The sequence below is a fragment of the Apium graveolens genome, chromosome 6 (assembly GCF_009905375.1).
Source record: "Apium graveolens cultivar Ventura chromosome 6, ASM990537v1, whole genome shotgun sequence".
Taxonomy (NCBI): Eukaryota; Viridiplantae; Streptophyta; class Magnoliopsida; order Apiales; family Apiaceae; genus Apium; species Apium graveolens.
This window is the reverse complement of record NC_133652.1, coordinates 23,571,632-23,589,805: the sequence shown is the minus strand read 5'-3', so window position 1 is coordinate 23,589,805 and position 18,174 is coordinate 23,571,632. Positions and strand designations below refer to the sequence as shown.

The 18,174-nt window shown below is 38.5% G+C and overlaps 1 protein-coding gene and 1 non-coding gene across 2 annotated transcripts; both read left to right on the top strand.

Annotated features, from left to right (window-relative positions):
* Positions 1–500: 500 nt before the first annotated feature.
* LOC141664776 (uncharacterized) lies at positions 501–17,994 on the top strand. Its single transcript, XM_074470733.1, has 6 exons — positions 501–635; positions 717–842; positions 14,750–14,972; positions 17,098–17,321; positions 17,417–17,659; positions 17,751–17,994. The coding sequence occupies exons 1-6, from the start codon at positions 501–503 to the stop codon at positions 17,889–17,891; spliced, it is 1,092 nt and encodes a 363-aa protein (XP_074326834.1). The 3' UTR covers positions 17,892–17,994.
* LOC141669896 (small nucleolar RNA R71) lies at positions 6,857–6,963 on the top strand. Its single transcript, XR_012554142.1, has one exon. It is a non-coding gene; the product is annotated as a small nucleolar RNA R71 (small nucleolar RNA).
* Positions 17,995–18,174: the final 180 nt, after the last annotated feature.

The following is an 18,174-nucleotide window of genomic DNA, read 5'->3' as shown; positions in this document are numbered from 1 at the left end:
CTACAGTCTTAAAAAAAACTATATGGTATTTTCAAACATTAAGACTTATTTCTACTAATTTTTTTAAAATTTAGTTCTTATGAACTTTTATATTTCCATTTTATGCCATAATATCATCACAATTAAAATTAATAATAACCATAGTTCGTCATAATTAACGTACAAATCGAGTTTTTATGTACGAAAATGATAATTCCCATGAAATAATTTTCGTGAATATTGTATCTGACAATTTAACCTAAATTTAAGATCATGTTGATACCACGTTAACTTACTAAAATTATTTGCAGAATATTGCATTTGTAATGGAGAAGTAAAATCCTAACAAACTTTTATCTAAAGATCACGCCAACTATGTTAACATCAATCATGTACCTAAATCCATGGCTGACGTACTAATCCTCATATATATATATAGTTTTCATGTGTTATATGAATATCATAAAGTAATAACCCTTTAAGAAAAATTTGTTGTTAGTTAACCTTTTGTGATTGCTGCCATGGAAGATAACCTTCCATTGGTTAATATCACTAGGACTGATTGGAGGGTTCGTGCACGTATTACTAGGATGTGGCCTTCATTTTCTCGCATTCAACAATTCCGAGGTGTTAATCTAATTGTGCTTGATTTAGAGGTAATGTCTTGCATTTTGTGTAGTAGTAGTATATGATTATTGTTTGTATAGAAGAGTTTCCAATGAGCTTTTATTATGCAGGATTGTCATGTCTTTGCATTTGTAAATCGTGTGATTTGGCATGATGTTAGCAATATCATACTTGAAGGAAACATATATGATATTCATAATTTTGTAGTAATGGAACCTGCAGGACTTATGAGGCATGTATCTACTGATAAGATAATTATTTTTTCACATGATACCGTTGTCCATCCTATTCCGTTTTATATTGACTGAAGTTAGATATAGTAAACCCATTTTTAAAAGTTATAAATTATATTAATATTGAGATTTAACTATTTGTACAATTAAACAAATATGTTTTCTTAAACACGGCATAGCATTTGTGGGGACATTAGAGTTAAAACATTTTATATATTGCATCTCCCAAGAAAAATGACGTCATGCAAAAGATTAATGTATTAAAGTTTATTTATTATGACACGTGTTATAGCCAAAATTTGGTATTGGATCATCTCGGGTCAAATACGGGTCAATTGGAATTGAATTGGGGCAAAATGATGAAGAATCAGGTTTTGGGCTGCAACGCACGAGGGGAGGACGCGCCCTAGGGGTAGGACGCGCCCAATATTGGGTGAAGTGAGTAATATGAGTCATTTGAAAGTAAGATACAATGGGTGCACCCCGTAGAGTGAGGACGCGCCCTAGGGTTGGACACACTCTCATTAGATGAAATGCGGGGTATGGATTATCTATGTGTTTGGATTACAATACAAGGGATAATGTGTGCATTACACAGGGTGAGGACGCATCCTAGCCTAGGGAGATGCATGCTTTTGGATTCATCTGGATAGTTGGGCTTGTTCTCACCTAGGACAAGGAAAATAAGGACAAGTTCAAGACAAGGCAAACATGGAAGGAGCAATGGATGATTATGGAACTAACGTAATTGTTGTAGGTACTCTTTGAAGAATTCCCTCCTTGAGTCGGTCAAGGAGGGGGATGTCCGTGAAAAGTTTGACGGTCTCCAAGGGTATGCCTGATGATTGAAGGCCTCCTCCTGTATTCAACGAGTGTCCTCATTGGGGATGCGGGGTTAACTTTGGTGTGTGCTTTGGGAACTCTGTTCTTGTATTCAACGGGTGTCCTCGTTGGAGAACTTTGGAGTCATCCTGCACTTTGTACCCAAGAGCTTGGGTTCACCTGTCCTGCTATCTGGTGAGTTATCCTCATTCGGGGGACAGGGACGCGTTTTGTATTTGGGGTGAACCGTGGCTATACCTGTGTTCGTAATTCAACTGAGATAGCTGTAGTGGAATGTTATCCTTGCACAGGTGTTAGGATGAAAACACGCGTTAATATTCACGCAAGTATACTCGTTCACAAGTAGTATAATATATAAATCAGATTCGTTCCCACAGAGACTGGTTTAGGTTAAGTTCAATTTATGCACCTATGCAACAATGTATGGTTATCGCTCAATGCTAAGACAAATAACAAATTGGGTTTTTATTAAACTAAGAGATTATACTAAATAACATTAACTAAGAGAATTGAGGTTGAATTACTATATATGACAAACATGGAATTCTAACTTCATTACTACTTCATTCCAAGTCATTGTTCTTAACCTTAGCATGTGATGGTGATGACACTAATCAGATAACACGAAACTAGTAAACGCTAACTTTCGATGTACGAATACCCCACTACCAAGCATCCACAAAAGAGATAGAAGTTGAATAGACACCAATTATGCTTAGTCCTTATATATCTATAAGAATTATAAATATAACGGTTTAATGCGCAAGTTATCTATCGTGATTACATAGGGCAAGTACGATGGTTAAAATTACCTACGAATCATGCCTAAGAAATACATGAACCTATGCTAGCATGGCAAGTTTTAAACCTCTATATTCACTGTCGCTTCAATAGAGATTAACACGCTATTTTATATGTTAGCTATGCACATAAGACGAATAAGCACAACCAATATCAGGATATCAATCAATCACCACACACTAAGATATCGGAATAAATTAACTATATAAATCCATAAATAAATCCGTTAGAACTCTATGATAACGATTAGCCCATATTAGAACTCATCGTCACCATGGGTTCATATGAAAGCATGTTAATAACACAACTATATAAGGCTGAAAAAAATACTTAATAAATAGTGAAGTACGTCACAAGAGTATTAAGGTTCAAAGCATAGAGAAAACTAGCATCCATTGTTACAATGAATTAAAAGAATCACGAGATAAACTAATGTACCCTCTTCTTTGTTGTTGTGTGCTAAAACAGTCTTCTCAATCTTCTTGCCTTCGCTCTTGTTTTTAAGAAAATGTCTTCCCATAAGGTTTATATAAGAGTCCAGGAGTCACCGCGCCAACAGAAGCCCAAACAGAATTGAAAACAAATAAAACCAGAATCTGAAATTCCGCACGCACGCGGTCGCATGCTCCCTCCACGCGGCCGCCTGCTGGCACGCGGCCGCGTGCTCCTAGCGCGCGGTAGCGTGTTACCCTTCTGGAAAATTCTTCATTTTACTCCTGTTTATGCTGATTTCTTTGCTCATCACCCCTAGACTGATTCCAAGTACTTCCTTAAGCTTTATTTGATGAAAACCATTTATCTAAGCAAGTTATACCCTGAAATGCAAAAACACTAGAAAACGCGTCAAATACACAAAATACTTGAGTCCAAGACACCAATTCAAGCTATTATGAGACACTTTAAATGGTATAAAATGCCACTTATCACACCCCCAAACTTGAATCGATGCTTTTCCTCAAGCATCACAGACTCAAACTCAGAATAAATCATGCATGAATGCAACTATATGAATGCGGCGATCCTCTCGCGATGACTAAACCAACCAACACATGACATATCAATAAATGCAATTAGGCGACTAAAGATCAAGAAAATCATGCAAGCTAACATACAACTAGAAACGTGGTGTGTGCGAATGCTTAATAGATATGCCTCGAAACTAGATCAATCATCATAACTTAATTATCCTCAAGGCAATCACACGCTTATACGAAGAATATATTCTAGACACAAAATGAATTATAAGACTACAAGATTATTGGAGTTTATTACGAATTCATGCTTTTATTCAACACATAAAACAAATGCTTATTTGATCGTGCAATGAGTGAGGTCCACAAAAGATTTTTGCAATGGTACCCATTTAGCGAGAGTTAGGTTAGCGGATCCCAGACTATAAAAATCTTAGGTCACTAGGCACGAAGTCCCCTAAGAACTTAATAACTCGAATACCAAAGAGCCCACTCATGATCAATTGTGTATTAAACCATATTTTTTTCTGTCTCTTTTTTTTTCTATTTCACACATATATATTTTTTCAATTTCCGAGCAAGTGCGTTTCGCTCCATCTTGCTCAACCCTAGACTACTCGTATACAATACGAGCCGGCTACTAACCATTTGACGCCTAGCCACAACTAGCAATGAATTCCAATTTTCTATCTCCAATTTTTACCTTTTCATGTCTTTTATCAATAAGAGCCTAGCATGCATTCTAAGTATAAGCAATAGATTAACCTCAAAAACCATCAAACCATGACAACGATCTAGTCCTTAAGCATACTCTAAGACTTAGTGAAATTATAAGTGTTTCTAGCATGCATGTCAACGTAACACGATTCAACACACTTCAACGCTATCACTACACTCGCATCAATATCACATATTAATCGGTAAAGCAACACAAAGGGATCATGACATATGCATGAAAATGCAACTATATGGACTCACATAATAACATAAACAAATATGCAAACAAATATGTCCTAAATGAACAATCATGCAAAAATATGAATGAACTATAACTAAACATGTAATATGAATATATATATATGAATCTATATAGACACACACACACACTACTAATCCTTACATTATCACCCCCAAACTTAAAATTTTCAATTTCCTCATTGACGGTAATAATAAGGATTTCAGGCAAACCTAATTAGCGGGAGAATCACCCTCGTCGGGTAGAGGATCAGGTGGCCAATCAACCTCGCCACCAGTGTCTCGAACAACAGTACCGAAAGCGTGTGTCAAATCTTCAGCAAAATATTGGTGGATGACATGCATGGCCTCCATACGCCTAGTCAATCTTTTATACTGTGCATCACCAATACCAGTCCTATCAACTACCTATTGCACATGATAAGAACACTCTGTAGGCACGGGAATATCCGTCCATCCACTCTCTACATCATCAAAATTATAACCCAATCCCTTATCATGGGGTGCACCTAAGAATGAATAACTCAAGTGATCTGGCATTCATTTGAGCTCAAGTTTAGGAGCTTCTTGAATAAATGGTTCAAAACGCTCCTGAGAAATTTTCAGCTCTGCTAACCCAAGAGAATCGAATGGCATATCCAACCTCCTCATCCACGGAGGTGCATTCAAATCCTGCAATTGCTCTACTCCTTCTTTATCTTCAATAACTGATTCCCCTATTAAGGATCTCTCTAAGGTATCTGACTTTGGCAATTGCTCAGGCTCTGAATTTACTACAGAGTCGACCACTCTACTTTAAAGCACTCCTCTTTAGTTGTGGGTAACTTTATTTCCTTGAACACATTAAAAGTGACCTTTTAATCGTAAAACTTCATCGAAAGCTCTCTTTTTTGCATATCGATCATAATTCGGCCTGTAGCCAAGACTGGTCTTCCCAAGATAATGGGAATCTTCTTATCTTCCTCGAAATCAAGAATTTCAAAGTCAGCAGGGAAGATGAGTTTATCCACCTTGACCAAGACATCCTCCACTATACCTCGTGGATAAGCGATGGAACGATCAGCTAGTTACAATGACATGTATATTGGTTTTGGTTCACGCAGACCAAGATTCTTGAAGATAGATAAGGGAATCAGATTGATGATAGCTCATAAATCACATAAACACTTGCCGAACGACAAGTTTCCGATGGTGCAAGGAATAGTGAAGCTTCCAAGATCTTTAAGCTTCAGAGGCAACTACTATTGTAGCACAACATTGCATTCCTCCGTTAGAGCAATGATCTCTAAGTCATCGAGCTTCACGTTCTGAGAGAGAATACCTTTTATAAACCTCGCATAGCTAGGCATCTGTTCAAGAGCTTCAGCGAAAGGTATGTTGATATGAAATTTCTTGAACACCTCCAAAAACTTCTCAAACTGCTTATCCAGCTTTTTCTTCTGCAGCCTCTTAGGAAAAGGAGGTGGAGGATAGATCTGTTTCTCCCCTGTATTACCCTCAGGAGGAGTGTGTTCCACATAATTCTTCCTTGATTCCACCTCTGCTTCCTTCTACACTTCTTCTTCAGCTACAACTGCATTTTATGAAACTTGAGATTTTTCAGGCTCTTCGTCTTGCTGAATTTTGGGGCTTGCGACCTTTCCAGACCTCAAATTGATGGTGTTCACCTGTTCTTCAACTTCCCTCTTGCCTGGATTTATTTATGTATCACTAGGAAGCGTTCATGGTGGTCGATTCAATAAGGCATTAGCAATTTGCCCTATTTGGTTCTCCAGAGTCTTGATGGAAACAGCCTGGCTTTGGCATATAAGAGCCTGGTTTTTGCACATAAGCCGCAACTCCTCCAATTCAGATTTTTCATTCGAAGATAGACATGCACCATAAGTTTATTGTTTTGGTGTAATTTGTTGCTGAAAACCAGGAGGGTTGAATAGCTTATTTCCAAACTACTGGAACGGCTGTTGCATCGCATTCTAATTGTTGCTCCAGCTGAAGTTAGGATGATTCCAGTTGTCAGGATGATAAGTGTCTGGAACTGGTTGCTGCGATATCTGAAAGTTGCTCACAAATCGAGCTGAATCACTAGATATAGCACATTGCTCCGTCACATGCGGACCTGCACACAGCTCACAAACACTAATTATCTGCTTAACATCATAGTTAGCCAGAGAATCGATCTTCATAGACAACGCATTTAGTTAAGCAGTGATAGTCGTAGCTGTATCCACTTCAAGAACTCCTGCTACCTTGCCCTGTAAATATATCTGGGTTGAATACTGATATTCATTAGCAGACATCAGTTCAATTAGATCATAAGCTTTCTCATAGCTCTTTGCCTATAATGCTCCGCCTGATGCTGCATCGAGCATGGGTCCGGACTGTGCTCCCAACCCATTGTAAAAATAATTGATGATCATCTAATCAGGCATTCCATGATGAGGACACTTCCTAAGCATCTCCTTGTAGCGCTCCCAAGCTTCACATAGCGATTCTCCCGTTTGCTGCACAAATTGAGTAATAGCATTCCTGAGTGCAGTTGTCTTTGCCATAGGGAAGAATTTAGTAAGAAACTTCTGAGAAATATATTCCCAAGTAGTAATCGAACCAGCTGGTAGAGAGTGTAACCAGCTCTTAGCCTTGTCCCTCAGAGAGAATGGGAAGAGTATCAGCTTCACAGAATCTTTAGAAATACCGTTGAACTTGAAGGTGTCGCAGATATCAATGAAATCCCTAATGTGCATATTGGGATCTTCAGTTGAAGAACCCCCAAACTGGATTGAATTCTGCACCTATTGAATTATGCCAGGCTTGATCTCAAAGGTATTAGCTGTTATAGCTGGCCGGACAATGCTAGATTGAATGTCATTGATCTTGAGTTGAGAAAAATCCATCAAGGCTTTCGTTCATGCTGCTGGATCTCCCATTGTACCGAGTACCTGAAACACAAACAAATAAACCGTGAGAGTAAAAGAGTCCGAGTCAGTGAACTTTAACGACCACTGATGACAAGAACATAAACTAAAAATTAACACCGAGTCCCCAGCAGCGGCGCCAAAAACTTGTTAGGGCGAAAACAAGCGCTAATATTCACGCAAGTATACGCGTTCACAAGTAGTATAAGATATAAATCAGATTCGTTCCCACAGAGACTGGTTTAGGTTAAGTTCAATTTATGCACCTATGCAACAATGTATGGTTATCACTCAATGCTAAGACAAATAACAAATTGGGTTTTTATTAAACTAAGAGATTATACTAAATAACATTAACTATGAGAATTGAGGTTGAATTACTATATATGACAAACATGGAATTCTAACTTCATTACCACTTCATTCCAAGTCATTGTTCTTAACCTTAGCATGTGATGGTGATGACACTAATCAGATAACACGAAACTAGTAAACGCCAACTTTCGTTGTACGAATACCCTACTACCAAGCATCCACAAAAGAGATAGAAGTTGAATAGACACCAATTACTCTTATTCCTTATATGTCTATAAGAATTGAAAATATAACGGTTTAATGCGCAAGTTAGCTATCGTAATTACATAGGGCAAGTACGATGGTTAAAATTACCTACGAATCATGCATAACAAATACATGAACCTATGTTAGCATGACAAGTTTTAAACTTCTATATTCACTGTCGCTTCAATAGAGATTAACACGCTATCTTATATGTTAGCTACGCACATAAGGCGAATAAGCATAACCAATACCAGGATATCAGTCAATCACCACACACTAAGGTATCGGAATAAATTAACTATAGAAATCCATAAGTAAATCCGTTAGAACCTTATGATAACGATTAGCCCATATTAGAACTCATCGTCACCATGGGTTCATATGAAAGCATGTTAATAACACAACTATATAAGGCTGAAAAAAATACTTAATAAATAGTGAAGTACGTCACAAGAGTATTAAGGTTCAAAGCATAGAGAAAACTAGCATCCACTGTTACAACGAATTAAAAGAATCACGAGATAAACTAATGCTCCCTCTTCTTCGTTGTTATGTGCTAAAACGGTCTTCTCAATCTTCTTGCCTTCGCTCTTATTTTAAGAAAACGTCTTCCCATAAGGTTTATATAAGAGTCTAGGAGTCACCGCGCCAACAGAAGCCCAAACAGAATTGAAAACAAATAAAACCAGAATCTGAAATTCCGCACGCACGCGGTCGCATGCTCCCTCCACGCGGTCGCCTGCTGGCACGCGGTCGTGTGCTTCTAACGTGCGGTCGCATGTTACCCTTCTGGAAAATTCTTCATTTTGCTCCTGTTTGTGCTGATTTTTTTGCTCATTACCCCTAGACTGATTCCAAGTACTTCCTTAAGCTTTATTTGATGAAAACCACCTATCTAAGCAAGTTATACCCTGAAATGCAAAAATACTAGAAAACACGCCAAATACACAAAATACTTAAGTCCAAGACACTAAGGAGGAATAAATGTCTCAAACTTTGTAGATCTTGATTCCGGCGACAAAACTCAAACTTTGTTGATACCAAATTCCTCTGTCAACAAATTGGCGCTAGAAGGAGGGGTGCTGATCAAGATCATAATCTAAGGAGGAATAAATGTCTCGTCACGATGAAGGTTCTTTGACGCAAGAATTGAAAGATAACCACGGAGGAGTTGCATACAACGGCCATGAAGGAGATCCGTGAATAACTGTTTTCGGCCTGGGGGTTCGAAGGAGATTTGAGTGTAGTATCCGCGGCCACGAGGAAGATCCATGGATGATGATATCCAGCCATGGAGGTTGAAGTTTGCAGCCATAGCCACGAAGGAGCGAAATTGGATGGAAAATTCGGATTTGATGGGTTAAGCGATTTGCTTACACTATTTGGGTCGTATCTCGAGTTCCGTAAGTCAGATTTGAACGATCTTAAAGTCTACACGAAGCTTGTGGAATTATCTTTAATTCGGAGATAACATGATTACGAGAATAAAAGTTGAACAGTCCGAAAATAGAGGAAAACAGTAGCTGCGAATTTTTACCAAAAAATTCTATTTGGTTTAGAAGATTGGGAGAATCCTATTTGGTTTAGAACATTGGGAGAAACCTATTTGGTATTGAAGATTGGAGTATCCTATTCTAATTAGAAGATTGAAGAATCATATTCGATATAGAAAATTGGGGAATCCTATTCTAATTAGAAGATTGAAGAATCCTATTCCATTAAGGAGATTGGAGTATCCTATTCCAACAAGAAGACTGAAGAATCCTATTTGATTTAGAATATTTGAGAATATTATTCAGTTCAGAGGACTTAACCAGGAGCAAATCTGAGGAGGATCGGGAGGAGAACACTCCAAGAAGAAGGCATTACTACCATGAGCTAGTCATCGCCGTTAAGACGATTCCTCGAGGTAACACTCGACTAGTTTTGTTGTATTTTCCGTTAATTGTTTCTGGGACTTGTGCAGAAAGAATATTGTAAAAGATATTTAGCACGGAGGAGATCCCCATAAACACTTAGAACGCGCCTTGATGAAGACATTCGAGGGCCAGGAGACTTCCAACAAATATCAGGAGAGTTTGCTGATTGGACACGTCCGTCCCACTAGGACGCGTCCTCCAGGTAACATTTAAAGTTTCATATAAATTTGTATTTCTTGCAGGTAGGAAATCTTATCTGGAAAAAATCTCATGATTTGCCAAGCACAGTATCACAATCTATTAAGGCGCGCCCTCTGCATGTGAGACATTCAGTGGAAAATTGCCTTCCCAGGGCGCACCCTTTGAATAAAAAGTCTATGGAAGTTTTCAATGAAGATGTCTTGATGATCAGATGAGTTATAGTAAGTAGTTGAAGAATGGCTCGACTGGAACTAATTCCTTGTCTTTCAAAACATACCCTTTCTTTAAGGCGCGCCTTCAGAAAAATATTGATGGTGAGGTGAAATTTATTGACTACAAGGAGAATCTTAATATTGGAACTTTAGAAGAAAAGAAGCTATCAGAGTAGAGGCACCATGAATCCTAGGATGCGCCCCTTGATTGTCAAGGTGAGGCCCCAGGACATGAATGAGCTCCTCCATCTCAGGATATAATGTTATATACTCAACAATTATAAGTAAACTCTTCAAGGCTATCTCTCTTAAGGCGCACCTTCATTGAAATACCCATGTCATCTTCCTCGATATTACATACATGATTTATAAAGAAGCAAATGAAGTACAATGATCTTCCTAATATGTCGAAAGTTTAGTTTCAGCGAACGCGCCCTCACATCCTCAATAATCTGAGTGAGTTTTCAGGACACGCCTTGAGCATATCTGGCTCATATGTTAAGACTTCTTCTTTAGATATGATTATCAATGTCATTTGGTTGTCTTTAGCAAAAAGAAAATATGGGAGTTGCATTAGAAACAAATGAGGAAGATGAGGCTACAAAGTGTTTTTGACAGGGTGCACGCTTGGGGGTAGGTCACCTCTCATTAGTTATGTGGTGTTACGTATTGCCACATGAGTAAGATATATGGCTTTTCCTAAAAATCAGAGAGATGCTCAAGGTCAGGAAAACATCCATGTTTAAGAAAATGCTCAACTTCATGAAAATGTCTCTGAGAGTGAGATGCCCTTTATCAGATACCACTTCGTGAGATGCCTCGCTGAGAGATGTTTCAACAAGAGATAATTTCTGCATCCCTTGAGCTTTGTTGTAGATAAAAGCCTTCTAAGAATATTGATCTTTGATTAAGTTTTGTTACATGAAGATTCTGTAGAAGACCCATATCGAGGTAGATGCTTCTCTTATAGAGGATGCGCCCTCCAAGGATGATTCCCCTTATCGAGGTAGATGCTCTTCTTACAGAGGACGCGCCCTCCAAGAATGATTTCCCTTGTCGAGGTGGATGCGTTCTGACAGAGGACGCGCCCTCCAAGGATGATTTCCCTTGTCGAGGTGGATGCGTCTCTAACAGATGACGCGCCCTCCAAGGATGAATACCCTTGTTGAGGTGGATGCGTCTCTGACAGAGGACGCGTCCTCCAAGGATGAATACTCTTGTCGAGGTGGATGCGTCTCTGACAGAGGCCACGCCCTCCAAGGATGATTTCCCTTGTCGAGGTGAATGTGTCTCTGACAGAGGACGCGCCCTCCAAGGATGATTTCCTTTGTCGAGGTGGATGCATCTCTGACAGAGGACGCCCCCTCTAAGGATGATTTCCCTTGTCGAGGTGGATGCGTCTCTGATAGGGGACGCGCCCTCCGAGGATGAATACCCTTGTCAAGATGGATGCGTCTCTGACAGAGGACGCGCCCTCCAAGGATGATTTCCCTCGTCGAGGTGGATGCGTCTCTGACAGAGGACGTGCCCTCCAAGGATGATTTTCCTTGTCGAGTTGGATGCGTCTCTGACAGAGGACGCGCCCTCCAAGGATGATTTCCCTTGTCGAGGTGGATGCGTCTTTGACAGAGGACGCTCCCTCCAAGGATGATTTCCCTTGTCGAGGTGGATGCGTCGTTGACAGAGGACGCGCCCTCCAAGGATGAATACCCTTGTCGAGGTGGATGTGTCTCTGATAGAGGACGCGTCCTCCAAGGATAAATACTCTTGTCGAGGTGGATGCGTCTCTGACAGAGGATGCGCCCTCCAAGGATGATTACCCTTGTCGAGGTGGATGCGTCTCTGACAGAGGACGCGTTATCCAAGGATGATTTCTCTTGTCGAGGTGGATGCGTCTCTGACAAAGGACGCACCCTCCAAGGATGAATACCCTTGTGGAGGTGGACGCTCCACTTATAGAGGACACGCCCTCCAAAGGATTTTCCTTATCAAGATAGACGCGCCTTATATAAAGGACACGCCCACCAAAGATGAACACTTTTTTTGAGCAAAACGCCCCTCATAAAGAGGACGCGCCCTTTAATGATGTTAATTATTTGAGGAAGACACTGACACTATAAATGGCGCATTTTTTGAAATTAAATGATTGTAGAAATCATAAAAGTTTTGATTTTGGTTTGAATAAAAGAATCACACTTTTTGTGGAAAATAAGAGATCAGTGGTTTGGAGCTATGATTTGGCAAGAAGCAAGATATCAAATATGGAGTAATATTATGTCATCGGTGGAAGGATCACTCTCAGTAACAAGACACATCCTCCTTGCATCAAAGATTATGTATTACTTGAAGATTATAGAGCTAGTGTTTTATTCTGGTCGCGCTTTCCTTAGAGCGCGCCCTCATATGATGACCCTTTCAGTTTAAGGCGCGTTCATGTGAGACCAATATTGGGATGAAAAAGTTAGAGAACCCTCAAACCTTTGTTAATGGATTGTGCTTTTCCAAGGTATGTGAGGTGCACACTTTTGTACAAATTCTCTTATTTCTTACGCCGAGTTAGCTCATGTAAGCTTAGAGATGTGGTACATAAGTGGTAAACCTCTCTAGACAAACCAAGGTTAAAGTTATCAAGAAGAGAAGGGGTATTCATAGGTGAAGGCGGGAAGAAATGTGAATGACAATTGTGAATGCGGCAAAGAGTGAGAGCGCGCCATCATGGTCAATAAGGAGGATAAAAATCCGAAGACGCGGCCTTAATTGAGAACGCGCCCTCATAAAGGAAGATGCAGAAGACGCATACTCATATGAGTGCAGGATGACACAAATTTTTGCTTGGATTTAGATATTAGAATTCCAATTTTGTTTCCAACTTTATATGGAATTCAGAGGGTAGTTGTTATAGCCAAAATTTGGTATTGGATCATCTCGGGTCAAATACGGGTTAATTGGAATTGAATTGGGACAAAAGGATGAAGAATTAGGTTTTGGGCTGCAACGCACGAGGGGATGACGTGCCCTAGGGGTAGGACGCGCCCAATTTTGGGTGAAGTGAGTAATATGAGTTATTTGAAAGTAAGATACAATGGGTGCACCCCTTAGAGTGAGGACGCGCCCTAGGGTTGGACGCACTCTCATTAGATGAAATGTAGGATATGGATTATCTATGTGTTTGGACTATAATACAAGGGATAATTTATGCATTACACAGGGTGAGGACGCGTCCTAGCCTAGGGAGATGCATGCTTTTGGATTCATCTGGATAGTTGGGCTTGTTCTCACCTAGGACAAGGAAAATAAGGACAAGTTCAGGACAAGGCAAACATGGAAGGAGCAATGGATGATTATGGTACTAACATATTTGTTGTAGGTACTCTTTGAAGAATTCCCTCCTTGGGTCGGTCAAGGAGGGGGATGTCCGTGAAAAGCTTGAAGGCCTCCAGGGGTATGCCTGATGATTGAAGGCCTCCTCCTGTATTCAACGGATGTCCTCGTTGGGGATGCGGAGTTAACTATGGTGTGTGCTTTGGGAACTCTATTCTTGTATTCAACGGGTGTCCTTGTTGGAGAACTTTGGAGTCATCCTGCATTTTACACCCAAGAGCTTGGGATCACCTGTCCTGCTATCTGGTAGGTTATCCTCATTCAAGGGACAGGGACACGTCTGGCATTTGGGGTGAACCGTGGCTATACCTGCGTACGTAATTTAAGGGAGATAGTTGTAGCGGAATGTTATCCTTGCGCGGGGAGATGCATTATCCGTGAAGTCCTACGATTACAAACGAGCCTTGGGCCTTCGCAGTTGGGCCTCATAGTTGGACATTCCTAAAGCTAGCGGAAGATGGATTATGGATCGGGCCTAGGAATAAGAAGTCTAAACCCATTAGATTTCTTATTTCCCAAGAACTACGTGGGCTTGATTTCCTATAAATAGGGATACGTATGCAAATTATAAGGGGTCGGGAGCGAGAGCCTTAAGGAGCCACCACCAACCCTAAGCAATCTCAGCCCCCAATTCATCACAACCACCACACTCCGCCCACTTTTCAGGCAAAGAACCACCATCGTAGATCTTGATTCCGGCGACGAACCTCAAATTTTGTTGATACCAAATTCCTCCGTCAACAACACGTATTACACACTAAAGTATGATGAACATTCTTACATCATCAACTGGAAAATCTAAATATAAGATCTTTTACTTAAAAACATAACTATAGAAGGTGAAGAGTCTATTTGGCCTCACTGTTACACATGCATGTATTCAATTTGATGATAAGCTCATTAAGTATAATTATAATTAATTTAACACAACCTTTTCATTATCTCATCTAGACAACTCTTCACAATGTTTTTACTCTATCATATTATCTATTTCATTCAACTGTCATTTCTGAGAATAACCAAAATAATGAAAAATCTTCAATCAGACATTATCAGTTTAATCTTTTCTTACATTATTATCCAGGCAGATGATTTCAACAGTTTTGCAAGACTGTTAATGGTTTGGCTAAATAGGCAAACCTCACTGAGAATCAAAGAAGTGTTGGACAAGATGGATTGGAGGCACTGTATCAGTTTCATCAGAATCCATTCGAGGTTACAAGTGATCGTTTTCATGGTTTCATAGCTTTTGTAGTTCCTAACAATGTTGATCAAGCGATGTTCTACAACTCAGTTCAGAATCTGTTTTTGAGGCAAAATATTGATCACCATCTCGCAGTGTTGGCTCATATATCAGGTAATCATTTATCATCTTTGTTCAGCTATATTTTCTTTGAATCTATATTTAGAGGCCTTGAAAGAAGTCAGACTTGCCAGGAGATGTTTGAATTGCTCAGTAGAACTGACATGAGGTCGAAGCTGATAGAAATTTTTAGGTTGTTTTAAGAGATGTATGCTTACATTACAAACATAAACTATCTTTTGCCTATATATAAGTTTTGCCCAAATGCACGAAATTTAGATCCAATGTACCCGTTAGAAGGTCATCCTTATGGAGAAGAATTATGGATATCCCTTTGCGATAGGACTGTTAAGCCCGACTTTCATGTTGAGGGCGAAGTATACAACAAAAATTTGAATATGTCTCATTTGTGGAACACTAAGTGTGAGCATTATGCTACTCAACTCATTATGTACAGGATTCTCCTAAGTAGTTTCACTGATTAAGCATCTTAGATATTCTCCTACATTGCATGTGTTTTAAAGTACAATACGTTCAAAAGTAGAAGGTGGTCCAAAAGACAAGTACATGTTATGGATTTTTATATTTTTGAACATATGTCGTGAATTTTCAAGGCCTATAGTAGGAGCAATGTACAACTAACTTATTCACGGTATAATTTAGGCATTGACATTATGCACTATTGGACTTCTTATAATCGTAATTTGCTTAACGCAAAAATCTAATTGGAGAAGATAATCCTCGCTTTGATTTTATATTTTAATGAATTAATAGGTTCCCGTAGTTTTCTTTTAAAATGCCGATTAATCCTCGCATTGATTTGAGATTTTAATCAAGCAATAGATTCCTGTAGTTTTTTTTGAAATTGACGATTATGTTTTTTGGTACATCTTTATTATTTTTTATTTGTTTATTAATATAATTAAAAGTTCACCATTTCAGAATACGATATGCCAATTTCTTTCATTTATATAACAGTTTATGTTTAAAAAATTGTCGGAAAACAAGTTTGCGTAACGCGGGCAAAAGTCCCTAGTATAGATTAATGGATGAACTCGAACCTCTCTCATGATTTCTAAATATTTCACATTCCGTCTTAATTTTTCAAACAATTGATGTATTTGAAGTATACGAGACGGGCGGTGAAAACCGAATAATTTTTATTTTTCTAATTATATTATATAAATTTCACAAAAAATGATTAATTTAATCATTAAAGTTTGAAAATTGACGAATATATTAAGGCTTTGAACCCACCGTCTTACTTCGTGCATTATTTCTTCATATAGCAGGTGCCTGATTAAATACTCATATATAGAACGATGACATCATCATAACCTAAACTAGACAGTTAGCACGTTGTTTTAGCGTAGATTACCAGCTGATTACGATTAAATTAACAGAATAAACCAATTACTCAATCGATCGGATCAGGAGGAATCAAAATTACTATATACTAATAGCAAACAATATTGCATGTCCTGTTTCTGATGACATCAATACATGTTGCATGAACAGTTTTCCACTGAATTACACCCAAATTTTATGTTTCTTTAATCGGGACAAAGACTAAAATGACTTAAAGAAGTCAGAAAGTATAAGAAAACAAATTAGTTGTAGAAAAGGTTTTACATATTAAAAAAACAAATTTTGCTCATCCTAATCGATGAATTAAAGGCGGTGTACCCTCAGCTACAATGGGTTTAAGGTCCAATTATGAAATCCTTGAAAAAAGAGGATGAATCGAAAAAGGGATTAAATATAGTGATGAGTGATTTTATTGAATTCATATTTATGAGTATTTTAATACAAGGAAGTTTTTATACTTAATATTAATACGAAATTAAGGATATTAACAATAAAAAATATGTATTGTAAACTGTCCAACACAAATACGAAACATTTTTAGGGATATAAATTAACTGTAAAAACATTCTACTGGTTGTTTGATTAGAAAGCTGAAATGTTCCCAGACAATCAGCACGTTAAGTATCTGAATTCTTGCATTAAGATTGGTGGATTAAGTAAATATTTAGCTACCCTCGCATATAGACAACAGCCAAACTATAATATAGTGTGTTAAAGCTGCTATATATAATCATGCATTACTCGATTTTAGAAACCTCTTAATTTTATCAACTCTACTTAACCCTGTTTAGCCACTCTTCAATGTTCAAAGTGTCTCCTCGAATTAATCAGACACCCTTGAGTTCAACAAATTGCTCAAGAGATAGCACATATACTATATGGATGAAATCTCTTCTGTTCAATGGATGTGGATGCACCATTTTTAATTCAGATGGTGAAATTGTTTATCGTATCGATAACTATAACAAGAAATGCGGAAGCCAAGTGCAGCTCATGAACCTTCATGGTGAAGTTCTGCTATTGTTACGACGAAAGGTGATAATCTTTTCCCTTTTGCTTTGGTTGATGAGATTTTTATTGTGTAACGAGGCTGGTTTTTTTTTGGTGTGTGTATGTGTGAATTATTGCAGAGATTTAGGATTTTCGAAGAATGGGAAGGCTTTAGATTGAACGTAATTAGCGGGGATATGAGGAGGCAAAAGCCATGGTTTAACGTAAGAAGAGATTGCAAGATTCTGAGAAGAAGTATGACTAGTTGTCATGTTAGGTTTGGATGTGATCACAAAGTCAGAGGAAATGGTTACAGAATTGTAGGGTTCCCTGGAAAATCCGAACTCAAAATAATACGAGGAGAGAACCAACTTGTTGCTGAGGTAATTAAGAAGTTATAATAAGATGATCATAATTTTACATATTATTGTTATTTAGGGAAATATAATTGAATGTGTGTTAAACGGTGTGCAGGTGAAAAGAAAGCAGTCATGTAGCGGAGTAATATTAGGAGAAGATGTATTGAGTTTAAGAGTGGAAGCCTTGCCCCAGATTAATCATTTGCTTATTATGGCTCTTGTGATTGTCTATGGACTAATCGAGGAACAACTTTAACTCTTACGCCATAAATTTAAACGATCTATTTAAATTGCGACACTTTATCATGATGCAAGTGCAACGGTCGAAATAGTATCTAGGATCGGATTGATTTCTGAGAAAGAAGCTGCATCCCAAAATGCATAAGAAAGAAACAACTGTAATGGTTTATTATGCAATAAAAATGGGTAATTCTTATTAAGCAGACTTGTTTGTGGCTAATACAACACCGTCGTTACAAAAATCTTGCCGCTATTTTGTACTAATTTGTTTGACTAATAAGACTTATATTCAGTTGAGA